Source organism: Pinus tabuliformis, chromosome 8 (genome assembly GCF_031772625.1).
Source record: "Pinus tabuliformis cultivar Carrire ecotype Pingquan chromosome 8, CPIR1, whole genome shotgun sequence".
Lineage (NCBI taxonomy): Eukaryota > Viridiplantae > Streptophyta > Pinopsida > Pinales > Pinaceae > Pinus > Pinus tabuliformis.
Window position 1 is genome coordinate 1802509529 of NC_142294.1, and position 13986 is coordinate 1802523514.

The 13986-nt window shown below is 36.3% G+C and overlaps 1 protein-coding gene across 1 annotated transcript; it reads left to right on the forward strand.

The window, feature by feature from the left end:
• Nucleotides 1-11588: 11588 nt before the first annotated feature.
• Nucleotides 11589-13596, forward strand: LOC149243437 (uncharacterized). The gene has a single exon (XM_089367808.1). It carries the CDS (start codon nt 11665-11667, stop codon nt 13375-13377), a length of 1713 nt encoding a protein of 570 aa, XP_089223934.1. The 5' UTR covers nt 11589-11664; the 3' UTR covers nt 13378-13596.
• Nucleotides 13597-13986: the final 390 nt, after the last annotated feature.

The following is a 13986-nucleotide window of genomic DNA, read 5'->3' on the forward strand; positions in this document are numbered from 1 at the left end:
TCAACATTGACAACATAATAGGATATTTTCATTGAAGGATGCATCTGGAAATCACCTTACTCAACAGGACGAGATGGAAAACCTTATGGTGGACCACTTCCACTCCCTCCTTTCGAAACCTTCCCGTGATCGATTAGAGGTTATCCTAAGAATAACCCGCCATATACCACATATGGTCAGTAGGGATCAGAACCTTGCACTGATGAGGGCAGTACCTCTAGAGGAAATAGAGGATGTTGTCAAGGGGATGGCCAAAAATAAAGCACAGGGATGGGACAGATTCACGGCATAGCTCTTCCAAGCAGCCTAGAGCTTCATAGGGAAAGATATCTTGGATGTGGTGGAAGAATCTCGAAGAACACAAAAGGTGTATCCTAGTCATAACTCTAAGTTTATTTCTTTAATTCCTAAATCTGTTCATTTTGAGGATCCACACGATTTCAAACCCATTTCCCTTTGTAATGTTATTTATAAAATTATCTACACTATTATGGTAAAAATGTTAAAACCACATTTTCACAATCTCATTTCCCTAGAACAAACTAGATTTGTTGAAGGTCGTCAAATTCTTGATGGAATAATCACCTCCCAGGAAGTTGTCCACTCTCTTAAACAACTCAAAATTCCTGGTATGTTGATCAAGCTTGACTTATCTAAAGCCTATGATTGTCTTAGTTGGTCCTATCTCCTCACTATTCTCAAGGCTTTTGGTTTTGACCATAGATGGATCAGTTGGGTCTCTGCTCTCATCTCTTCCCCAATATTCTTGATCTTGCTCTACAGTTCCCCTTCCAAAACCTTCAATCCTTCCAGAGGTATTTGGAAAGGAGATCCCCTATCTCCCTTTATCTTCATTCTCGATGTTGAAGGATTGGGTAGATATTTCAGATCAATAGATCAATCTTCCCATATCAAAGGCCTTTTCCTTTGGGGTAATGTCCTCCCCATCACTCAACAATAATTTTTGGATGATATTATGCTCTTTTGTCAAGTATCCCTCTCGGAAATTAGAAAGGTAAAAGATATTCTTACTAATTTTATGCACGCCTTTGGAATTTTGATAAACAATGATATATTCAACATTTTCTTCTTCAACACTCTTGTTTCCATAAAAACTTTCTTAGCTCGGTCCCTAGGTTTTGGTATAAGTTCCTTTCCAATCAAATATTTGGGCATGCCTGTGGTAGTCAATTCATTAAAAACCTCTTGCTGGAAATATCTTCTCCAAAAAATCCAATCGAAGCTCAATGGATGGGCCTTCAAGGCTCTAAATCTAGCAGGTAGGGTAGTCCTTCTAAAGGTTTTACAATCCATACCGATATACCAACTCTCAGGTAGGGTAGCGCCCAAATATTCATGTATTGCAATGACAAATATTTTCAAAAATTTCCTTTGGAGAGAAGCCCAGAAGGATAAGAAATGGGGCCTTGGTATCCTAGACTAATTTTATCAAACCCAAGATGGCGGGAGGTTTGGGTCTCAGAAATCCATACATCCTAAATCAAGTCATGGGGGCCAAGCTATGATGGAGATGGTTAAAGGGTGGCCCTGACCTGTGGAAAAATATATGGACCAAAAAATACAAAATGTTGGACTATATGGAAGAAAAATTAAGATATCTAGATACTCCAAAGGGATCTCCAATCTGGAATTTGGTGTCTATCAAAAAAGACCTCATAAACCAACACATATTTTGGGAAATTGGAGATGGGAGAAGTGCCTTCTTTTGGTAAGATTCATGGTAGTAGAGACAAAAGTTGTTCAACAAACAAGATCTGGGTGATATATTCCTTCTCACACATAGCCAAAATTGCTCCTCGGTGGATCAATTCTGGCATCCTTCTCAGATGGATTAGGTGTGGAGACAGTGGAAAGGTCAACAAGACTGGGTAAACCCTCCAACATCTTGTTGGAAATAATACTGAGAGGGGGGGTGAATCAGTATTATCTAATCAATAAAAAATTTTAATTTTCATACTCAGATTCATATACGCTACTTCAATTAAGTATACCCGCGTATATACGCGACTGTGTCTATTGAAACTAGCGTATAACCATTAAACTCATGATTCAGTTATGTGATCTTCAATGGGTGCATCAGAACATTATTAGCCATATTAACTGTTAACAGTAGCAGTAAAATAGATAGATCAACACACATAAGCAACACACATGAACACCATGATATAAGGTGGAAACCCAATGTGGGTGAAAACCACCTGCTGCAATTCGTTTCTATCTTCCTTTATTAAGAAACTTCTTTTACAATGTACTGGTGCAGTCCTTTACCAGTACGCAGGCTACAACCTGTAGAAGGTTACAAACTTCTCTCGTTCTCCAGACTCCCCTGGAAGGGAGCTCCAACCCCCTTTGCTCTTGTACTAGCTAAGATACTAGTACGTAGGCGTCGGCCTACAATATTCTCTCCTCCAGGTACCACGTTTCATGCATTTTCAGACTGGATAATCCTGAAGCACAACACATAATCTGAAGGCCACGTTTCATCCAATTTTCATACTAGACCCATAAATATCATTGAAGCACAAAACAATCAATACTAGCATCATCAATCTCTGAATCACTGAAACATTGAAACCCTGTCAACAACACAGTCACCAGAACATAGAGCAGAACTCTGCAATAATAATCAGAACCAACTGTACCATCAAAATCATGCATCAGAGTGCATACGCTACTTGGAAGTGCCGAACCTGCGTGTATACGCAACTTCATCAAGATGAACCAGCGTATATGTCATTAATCACTTATTCATAACTTTGCTGCACTTCCTGACTTCAGACATAACCAAATCATGACATATACAAGGATAATATATGCGTTAGCACCCAGATCTAGTCCATCAGATCTCATAAATATGAGTCATTATGATCCTGATCCAATATTAGTTCTCATCCATCAATACTGAAGCTATACACAATCAGTCAAACAAGATATGCAGAATAGTGACCCTTTAAACTGTCATCAGAACCCTTTAACAACCAGAACCACCTATAACTTCAAATATCATAGCTTAAAAGGTATACGCTACTACAATGAACTCAACCTGCGTACATACGCGCTTACACCAAAGTCAACCCACGTATAGATCTATGAATATTCAATCATGACTTGCAAGGATTACAAATTTAAGTTATACCCAGTTCAGATCATTGCATGCGTCAGTATATAGATCTAGAATAAACATAATCAATCATATAGAGATAGTTCATTTCAAACCATTTGATCTCGATCTATCCTTAGATCTTTTTCTCCATCCACCGGTGAGATCCCTCCTTGGCTCAGATCAAGCAATGCATCATCAACCCATAACCTGCATACTGGATCTCATACTTCCTTAGATATTCAAGACTTTTTGGATGCACTTGCCTAATGATCTTCTTCTCCTTTTATAGTCTTAGGCCTTGCTCAATACCACGGTCCAAAACCATAATAAATCAATACCAAAAGCCCAATACTTGGGATCAACACACTTGTCGAGATACCATGGTCCAAAACCATAGGTTCAAATACCGAGGACTAACTACCACGGACCAAAAGTAAGCTTTCCGACATGTACGTGCTTTTCCGTGCATGAAACTGCGTGTATACCCTACTTGGTATATGGCGAACCTGCGTATACGCGACTTGGTATATAGTGAACCTGCGTGTATACCCTACTTGGTATATAGTGAACCTGCGTATATGCTCTTCTTTCTTCATTCTTTGTAGTCTGATCATCAATTCTTTGCTATTGACCTGCTGCACTCTAATCTGTCATCTGTGTGATTTTCCATCAAGGACAACACTTGTCTCATAATCCCAACAATCTCCCCCCTTGGACTTGATGGCAAAGCTAACTTGTCACACTTAGAACTATCATCTGATTCCTTTGAGCTGTCCTCCATCAGTCACATCTGATATCTCTTTTGAAGATTCATCCAATTATAAATAAGTGAGATGTTCTTCTATGAGTGGGTTGCCATCAAGTACAACACATGCATCATAATGCCAACAATATCCCCCTTTGGACTTGATGGCAACAAGACCAAATCACTCTCCCCCTTTGACATAAAGGGCAAAAGGCGGACCAAGGTATTCTCTTCCTTTGCTGAATATTCCGCTGTCCATACTCCCCATGAGTATCTGTTGAAATCTCTGAATGAGCTCCCCCTTTGTATATGCCAAGGTGTACCAATCTGTCCATGCTCCCCCTGAGTACATGCCAAGTCTCTGTACTGCTGAAGTGTGCTGTTCATGCTCTTCCTGACTGTAGGCAAGATCTGCAAAAAGGTGTTCTTCAAGAAGAACCATGACTTAAAAGACCTTCCTATCACAAAAAGACTCAATACATACATCCATTTCCCAACCAAGTGAGGATATACTAGAATTGACTTATACACCCAACCAAGTGGGAATACATCAAAAGTTTACACATGATAAAACAAGAAAATTTCATCTTCATCCCAAGCATAGTGGGGAAACCAATATAGGTCGTTACATGACCTTGACACTATGAAAGAGATACCACAAAAGAGATATATGACATAGAGACGAAATATCTAGAGAAAGACTTTATGAAAGTCACCAATAACTGATATCGCCAGCATCTGTCAATCACCATTCAGATTAGTAACCAAGAGATCCTTCTATTCTCCCTCTGACTTTGTTTCACCTGAAACCAACAACAACTGTGAACTAGAACCAAAAGCTTCTAAGATAATGCCAACAATGCATCATTGGAAGATTATCTGCTTCCCCTGAACCTGTGCTAGATGGACTCTGACAGACCCATATCAGACTCTCTACAACCAGAGTCTGTCCCTGCTGATTTCCTCCAAAATTCCATATACGCGTCTGTAACTGCATAAATCGGCGTATGTACGTGGATACCCCTCATCCAACTCGCGTACACCAATTTCCATATCAACAACCTGTAAATGTCCTGTAACAAGATATGTCTGAACATAGATGGCAACTCATCCTTTTAAACATCATCATGAAATCATTCACATTATATGTGAAACCACCATAGCCATTACATCAACGTCAAGATCTACATGATCCAAGTATCATTACTTGGGAACATCTGCATCAATCAACATATGTAAGTATCAACCTATCATCATATAGATAAGAACTCATCATAATGTCTCCAACAATCCATGTATCAGCACTATGTATCTTGAGCTCAAGCTCATTTGACAAAACTTCTTGATATCATCAACAGCAACAATCCTTATCCACAAGAGTGCTTGCATCATAACTGTATGATCTTTATGCATATGATGACAGCAGCATATGAGTGAATCATCATCAAGTGAGGAAGATGTGTATTCAAGCTTTGTACTTCTCCTTATCCTTATGAAGATCATCATGTAAGCACCATGTATGCATCATCAAAGAATCAACCATAAATCTGATCTGAACATCAACTATGTAACCCCAAGAATCATATGAGATTTTATCATAGCAAGATATATCATTTATCCATATAAGCATCATCACCAAGGACTATTAACCATAATTCCAACAATGAATTATTAAAGGCATATGCTCCCCCTCAACTTGTGCCATCTATTAGATCTGATCATGCATATATCAGCAATAAGCATCAAGACATCATCATCATCAAGTTAGGATCAAAACACTTCTAAGCATCTTACAAGTATCAAAAACATTTCCACACATCCTCAGCAGATTGTGACTATTAACCAATAGAGCAAATAATGGACTGAATCATACCAGACACTTTTTCTGAGCCTGTCCCCACTGCTTTTCCTCAGACTGACATATATGCGACTTTTCAGTGACTAACTCGCGTATATATGCGACTTCCCTTTATGGAACTTGCGTATGAGATTCAGGATACTGAAGTTTTATACTTTCAGCTCCCTCTGAGTCTGTTATGTCTGTGCTGTGCTATATCTGAGTACATTGTGTTGTGCCACATCTGTCTGACTATACTTCCTTCTTCTTCCATATCTTCAAGTGTGATGATGTTTTCTCCTTTTGGTGTGATGTCCGTCCTTTGTTCCTGCATTCCTTTGCTATATGTCCAAGCTTGTTACATGCATAACATCTTACACTTGTCTCAAGTACAACACATGCATCATAATGCCAACACATCTAACCAATGGAAAATTCTAGAAAAAGAGATTCAATCCAAGAAAATTGTAAAAAGGGAAGGCAATGGCATCCTTAGATGGGGCTACTCCAACAAAGGAATGTTGAACATCAAAGAAGCATACATATTAACAACAGAAGAAAATCAGGAACCTTTCGGCCCTTTATGGAGGAAGACATGGAGAGAACATTTCTGGCCTAAGTTCGCATATTTCTTGTGGCTAGTCTGTCGAAGATGAATCCTCACTTGGGATCAACTCCATAAAAGAGGAATCCAAGGCCCCCTTCTGTATCCTATATGGCCTCCAAAGTGAAGACCTGGAACATCTTCTGAATACATGCTCCTTTGCAGATCAACTATGGAGACAACTAGGCCACCATTTTGGTTACCTATACCGAGATCAAAACAGCATCAAGGAATCCATAGAAATCTGGAGAAAGGGATTTTTTCCAATACCAAACCTGAATCATGCTTGGGTAGTAGCAATTGGTTTTCTTCCTAAAGTATATGCAAAGAAAGTAACAAACAGATTTTTAAGGACAACGCACTGAGGAGGGAGTTTGGAATGGGATCATCTAGAATATAAGAGAGACAATCTTAGCAGATCATTGGCTTCTGGATGACTGCCAGGTTGCCCCTGATGGGGCTCATATCCTTAGTATCCCAAATCTATTACCGCAAATGATTGTCCCTTCTTCTTGGAAACTCATGGTATCCCCCAGATCCTCCCATTCCCATTTGTCTGCTCCCTTGGTTGGTTTCTTAAAGCTAAACTTTGATGGGGCTTCCAAAGGAAACCTGTTGAGTTTGGTGGTCCATTTAGAGACTCACAAGATCAGACTAGATTCATATATGCAACAAACTATGGCTATGTTAGCAACAATGAGGCAGCATTTAACACAATAAAGCAAGGCCTTTTTATCACTGAAAGAGCAGGCTATAGAAAATTGGTGGTAGAAGGGGACTCCAACTTGGTGATTGAGACTATTAAAAAAATGAACCATGGCTCAAACTGGGAGAAGCTTGGCCACAATTGGAGAACGACCCATTTAGTGCAAGACATAAGCGATATCCTATCTTGTTTTGATTATATTATCCCTTCCCATGTTAAGAGAGAAGGAAATTAAGTGACTGAATTTTTAGCAAACTAGGGTTGTTCAAACATGGGCAGCACTTTGGAGTCTTCGTGGCCCTTACAAAACCTTAGTGATGAGATGAATAATTTGAGGCATACCATGGAATAGGATGTTGTAGATAATAATAATCCTAACCAAGTTATGAACCAACAACCCTCAATCGGGGTGCGAGCTGTCATAATGGCCTCATTGGGATCAATGCCATGATTAATGTAACAAAAGGAAAGGATGGAGGATGGTCTCATTACAACCCTCACACACTTGATCTGTATTGCAAGGTGGCATTATGGAGGCAGCTCAATAATGGCTCAGGGGAAGATCGAAGGGTCACCTTCATGCTAGGGTTTTATGAAGGAAATTCTTAAGTATCAAATAACAATTTTCCACTTCTGGTAGATGGCATGGTTACAGGTTTCTCAATAAGCCGACGACTGAACGTGAAGGAGTTCCACATGGGCCACCACCTTGGTGCAGACAGATCCCTTCCTCCTATGGTTCACATCAACGAGTATGTTATTTTTCTAAGTCTCCCTTATATCCCTTCCCCTATGAGCTCAATTATTTTGATTTATTGACGGGGAAGTGTCTATAATTCAATGGCTGGAGTTAGGTGGAAGCTCATCCATGAATTTTAGAATGCAAAAGTTGGTTTTCATGATGGATAGACTAAATATTGTACTATTGTTTCTATTTGTTTTGGAATATTGTTATCTCACATGGGCATGCACTTGAGTTTTCTGGTCTAGAATTCATTATATACCTCATGCATGGATGACTGTGTTTATTGCCTTTCTTGCTTGTTGTTTTTACTAGTTGATAAGAATCAAGATTTCTTGGGTATGGTCCCTCCTAATTTGATTTTGTATCCTTCCCTAAGATGGCTCAGGGAGCCTTGGGTTGTTGTTTATGGCCTCCCACAACAAACCCAAATCATTCCCAGAGGAAATTATTAGGTATATAGCCCTAGTACTCATTGTTATATGCATTTACGTTGTGGTATCATTACCAGTTTACTTTTATAGTGTGTGTATCGGGACCTCACGCTTGTTATCCACCAAAAGCTCGAGGTCTTGGCGTCTTGTCTCAAGATTTCTTACCACCGTAGTGATTGTTTGAGTAGAAATATGGTTCACCCCTCCGCTGTCAAAGGCTCCCCGGTTGGTGGAGGTCGTGGGCATAGTAGAAAGGTAAGGAAGAGTTGCGGAGGTAGCCAACCCCAGCCTCACCAAGCGAGGGGTAGAGTCCAGAAAACCACTTCAAGACTCATTCGAGATGTATTTCAGTCATTCTAGACAGGTACCCTAATGTAAGTTTGTTAATTAATTTCAGGCTGGGAAGCAGAGTTAAATCATCAGGCAACAGATGATGAGATAGATTTGGAAGAATGGCATGACTTGGCGTCAGACCCAGGTCACTCCAGAGGTAGGCCATCCCAATATAAGAAAACAATCTATCTTTACTAGATAATGAATAATATAGTAGCCAAAGCCTTAGAAAACCCTCCAACTGATTCTTCCAAGATTGATCATGGACTCCCAAAAATTCATAAGGAATTTCAATTGATTCAGTTCGAGATCCAACAACATAATGCTTGTCTCAATCACATTAAGAAACATAGTTCATCTCTCCCTTAGACATAATTACCTGGTTCAAGTGCGAAAGACCCAGCTCCAGTGGATTCATCCGATGACTAGTAGTTTGTCTGGATTAGTTTTGGCCTTAAATTTTGTCATATGAAGAATTTGCAAATTATGCTATCTGGTTTTAGTTATTTAGAATTTAGAGGGCTTAAAGATACTTAGACATATATAGCTTTGCTAGACAATCTTAAACTTTTTTGTTTTTGGATGGCTTATAATGCAGTTAGGTGGCCAATAGATTTGGTTTCCCACTAGGCAGGTTGAGGCCACCTAACCATTTGAATTTTGGTTGTAACCTGCGTTTTTTTTAAGAAAATGAATGAAAAAGGTCTTGTCAAGGTTACAAAAAAAATAATCCATAGTCATAACCATAATATTTCAAAACTTATAATTAATAAACACATAAAAACTTAATAAATTTAATTAATTAACGTATAATAAAATTAAAAATATTTTTAAATAGACCATATAAATTAAAATAATGATTTATAGTCATAACTATTATATTTCATAATTTTATATTTTTATTTAATTAATACGCATATATAAATTCAATATATCTTTCTCTTCAAAATTAAATTTAAAAAATTATAAAACATGTCAAAGAAAGATGCATATATATGTAATTATATTATTATTAGAGTTCTAATAAAATTAAAAACAAGGATGTGTAATTTATATAAATATAAATAACACTATTAAGAGCTATTATAGATTTAGCTTGATTTCGGATCTACCAAATGTACATAGGAATCAAATCTTGTGAGGTGGAAATATTTCCTCAAGTTTTACACTAACAAAAAGCTTAGTAGATCCAAAGAGAAAATGGATCTATACTAGTATACTTGTATACTTCATAAAATAAAACCTCAACATATGCAATTTTATATTAAACAGGAAATTAAAATGAAAATATAACAAACATTTATATTCATTTTTTTTTAACTTTTGTAATTATTATTATTATTATTATCATTCTAGATCCATCTTAACTCTGGATCTGCCAAGCACACGTTAAATCTCTTTTCACTCTAAGAGAGGTTTGCATCTCAAGTTATTTGATCCCTCTCATTGCCGCAATTAAGATGAATGATCTAGGTTGGTTTAATTTCTCCTTTTAAATAGGTTATATTCCACATGAATACCATGGGTCAATAACATGGGTTCTCATAAACCTGGAGCTCAAAAACCACCACTAATTTGACCAAGTCAAGTTACCTTAACTACCCAACAAAAATCAGTAAGAATAATAAAATAACATAGAAATTTTATTTTTATTATTTTAGTTTAAAGTTATTTTATTTTAATATAGGGTTATTTTTATTTTGTTTTAACTAAGTCAAAATGGTTACATGACATATACATTTCATTATATTATAACATGATCTCTATCATACACAATTCATTACATTATAACATGACATTATAACATGATCTCTATCATATTGAAAATTATATATATATATATAAAATAATTAAATATTAAAAGTACAAAACTATATGAAATAAGATAGGAATAAATAATTTATATTTTAGGAATAAATTTAAAAGTAATTTTGCTAACTATATATATTAAAATGGAGTTAGATAATAGAGGAAAACTTTATAATGGATTAATTAAATAATTTAAATTTATATTTTAAGATAAAATTAAATATTAAAGAAAAAATTATAATAGAAATTTATTAATTTTAATTTTAATTAAAATTATTTTTATAAAATAAAATATTTAATAACAAAGTATATTTTTAAAATATTTCTAATGTTAAAATAATTAAATCAAAATCTATAAATTTAATATTAAATTTTTATTATTAAAATTATATTGATATTAATAAAATATAAAAAAATCAAAATCCATAAATTTAACATTAAAATTTTATTATTAAAATTATATTCATATCAATAAAATATAAAAAATAAATTTGTCACACATATCAATAAAATTATTATTAAAATTATATTCATCCCAATAAAATATAAGAATCTAATGCTTATTTCTATGAAATATAAAAATAAAACCTAAAAAATATAAAAATAATATTCTAAAGATGGAATTAGATAAGAATGTGTAGTTTTTATTTTGAAAATGGAATTATGTGTCAAGGAAAAAGTTTTATAATGAGCTAACAATATACTTTGTTGAGGAAGAAAAACATTTTATATTCCACTTTGTTACAATTAAATGGAAATGTGTAGCTTTTATTTTAAGAATGGAATTATATATTAGAAATAAATTTTATAATAGGTTAACTATATACTTTATTAGGGAAGGAAACTAAAGAAACTATCTTATTTGTCTAACTTTATTATATGAATTTAAAATTTTTATTTAATTTAATAAAGTGTGATATTCAATAAAAACATTATCATTAATCAATTTAAAAATGAAATTAATTATTATAATTTTTTTTATAATTATCAATACTAACCAACAAAACAATAAACTAATTAAAAATTTTAAAACTTTTAGGTCAAGACTAAATTCTATGCCAAACACTAAAAGCGATCACCTGTCCCACTTTGCTATAAAAATTAAAGCTCAACCTAAATTAAGCCAAGAACATATTTTTTTTGGGTACCATCCATCCGTTGATCAACTTTAAATCATATCATCTCTTCCACCATGCTATAAAAACTGAAGATCAACAATTCAGCAGAGAAGATAATCTTTTTGTTATCATCAGTTGATCAGCTTTTCAATCAAGTGAAGTTATAGGAGCTTCTGTAAAGGTAAGTACAGAAAATTTACACTTTGATTCAAATGGGTGTGTTCAAATACTGGCCGGGAAGTATATATGTGATAATGCAGTTGCTAATGATAAAGTTAGCTGTTTCATTGGTGTGGTTATCTGCTATTGCTTTAGCACAACTCGAATTAAGTGACACTGTGACAGGATCAGTAAATTTAACAGATGTGGGAATTGCCTGCCTAGGCAATCTAGCACTCTTTATTTCAAGCTTGTTAAGAGGAAGACTCTATTTGGAGATGGGTACCAGGGATCTCATGGCCACACTAACAGGTCCCAAACTCCAGGACATAAATAGGTATGGTGTGATGACACGTGAATTTGGACAAAACTCTGTTGTAATATTGTCAATGGATCCATCCAATTCTTCAATCAAGCAATTTATGAAATATATTAACAATGCCCATGATGTGGGCTCCATAATGCTGCAATGCGCCCCTTTAAAAGATGCATTGAACTCTCGTTCAATCCAAATTCCATCAGAAGGTAAATTTGTCATTGCAGAGATTTGTCCATGTAACATCCCTGAATGCAACTGTAATTGCATTGTATTCAGGACAGTGAAAGATATCACAGACTTACTTAATAGGAGGATGCCTGGCACCCTAAAACAACTGTCTGATTCCCTGTGCATACTGCCATCTCTGCAATGCATTAGAAATGGCTGCCATGGGTTCAACAAGGGCATTTCTGAAGTCCCTGCAGTCTGTGAAGTGCTTAAATTTGAACTGAAGCCACCCATCCAAGAAGTCCCTGTGTGCATCTGCATTCCACTGCATCCTGCATCCACTGATGACTGGACAAGCCTGCTGATGAGATCTTTCAAGTCTAATGACCAGGAAGACAGAGGAGCCATAGTCATGGCTTCGGATGCCCTGCAGGACTACTTGGATCAGAGCAGAGGAGGTAGAATGGAGGAAGTAATCTACAGAACTACCTCATTAATAGTGCCGAGGCTTGCAGAAGTATTAATCAATATTGTCCTCACCATTTGGTTCAAAGTAGATGGCTTCTCTAGTGCTCTATTAGCGAGAAGGGCAATAAGCCATTACATCGTGGACAGTAAAGGAAATGGGTTTTGTGCCAATTCGTTTCTAACCAGTGCTGTGGTCAAGAGTGCTGCCGATAATACCAATGTTTGCCAAGTGCTGAGGTTTAGAGGTGTTACTCTTCTGAGCCTCAGAAGCTTATCGTTTATATCGGGTTGTATCAACTTGATTTGCTCTGTTACTTGGATTGTGCTTGCTGCATCAGAAAGCGGCATTGGAAAATGGTATAAAATAAACTCCATTCGACCCTCTAAACCTAGAGTTGTTGTGATAATAACAGTCATCTGTATTGGCTTGGTCATGGACATTTTGGAAATGTTTTCCAAGAAAATTAGAGGGAGAAAAAGGTTTCTGCTTAGGGCAGTGATAGTTTTAGAGATCTGTTGCATTGCAACAGCCAGCACAATTTTAGGAGCTTTGGGTAGAAAGGGCTTTGGGAGATGGCACTATAGTGCTCTGCAAACCCTAGTTTGGGCGAAATGGGGAATTGGGTGTTATTTGCTGGGAGAGTATTCGCCCGAATATGTTCACAGACCTTCTAGGACAACCAGGAGACGCAGCGGACGTGAAGCTCTATCATACTCCTCAGCCAGGTGGATTGACAATGGAATTATGGTGTATTCTTCTGCATTCTTGTTCAATGGTGTCTTGGCTGCAATTCGGGCGATGCAGGGATAATATCCATGGAAGGATTAAGCCGGTGAGATCATTCTGCTGTACTTTTCTTCATTCTTGTTCGATGTTGTCTTTAGTTGCATTTCGGGGCATGAAATCTGCCAGATCGTTTCTACCATGCAGCAAGTTTCTTTTTTCTTAATTTAATGTTGCAAGATCTTTTCGCTGTATCTTCTGCATTCTTATTCAATGTTGTCTTAGCTGCAGCTTTGGGCATAGGGGAGTAATGTCCATGGAAGAATATGTGATAAAAATTGTCTGATTCTTCCTGCTCTGTAACATGTTTTTTATCCTTTTTAATGTATGTAAATTTAAGGATAGATGATCAAGTTTGTCTGATTTTTCCTACTCTGTATAACAGGTTTCTATATATATTTATTGTGAGATTTTTTTCCTGTACTCTTCTGCATTCTTGTACAATACTGGCTTAGCTGTAACTTGGGTATGTGAGAGTAATGTCCATAGAAGGATTGATGAAGAAGTCTTGTATAAGTTTAATGTTGTTAGATTTTTTTTTGTTGCACTCTGCATTCTTGTGCAAAGTTGTCTTAATTTCCATGGGAAGATAGATGATGAAATTTGTTTGACTTTTACTACTGTGCAACAGGTGCC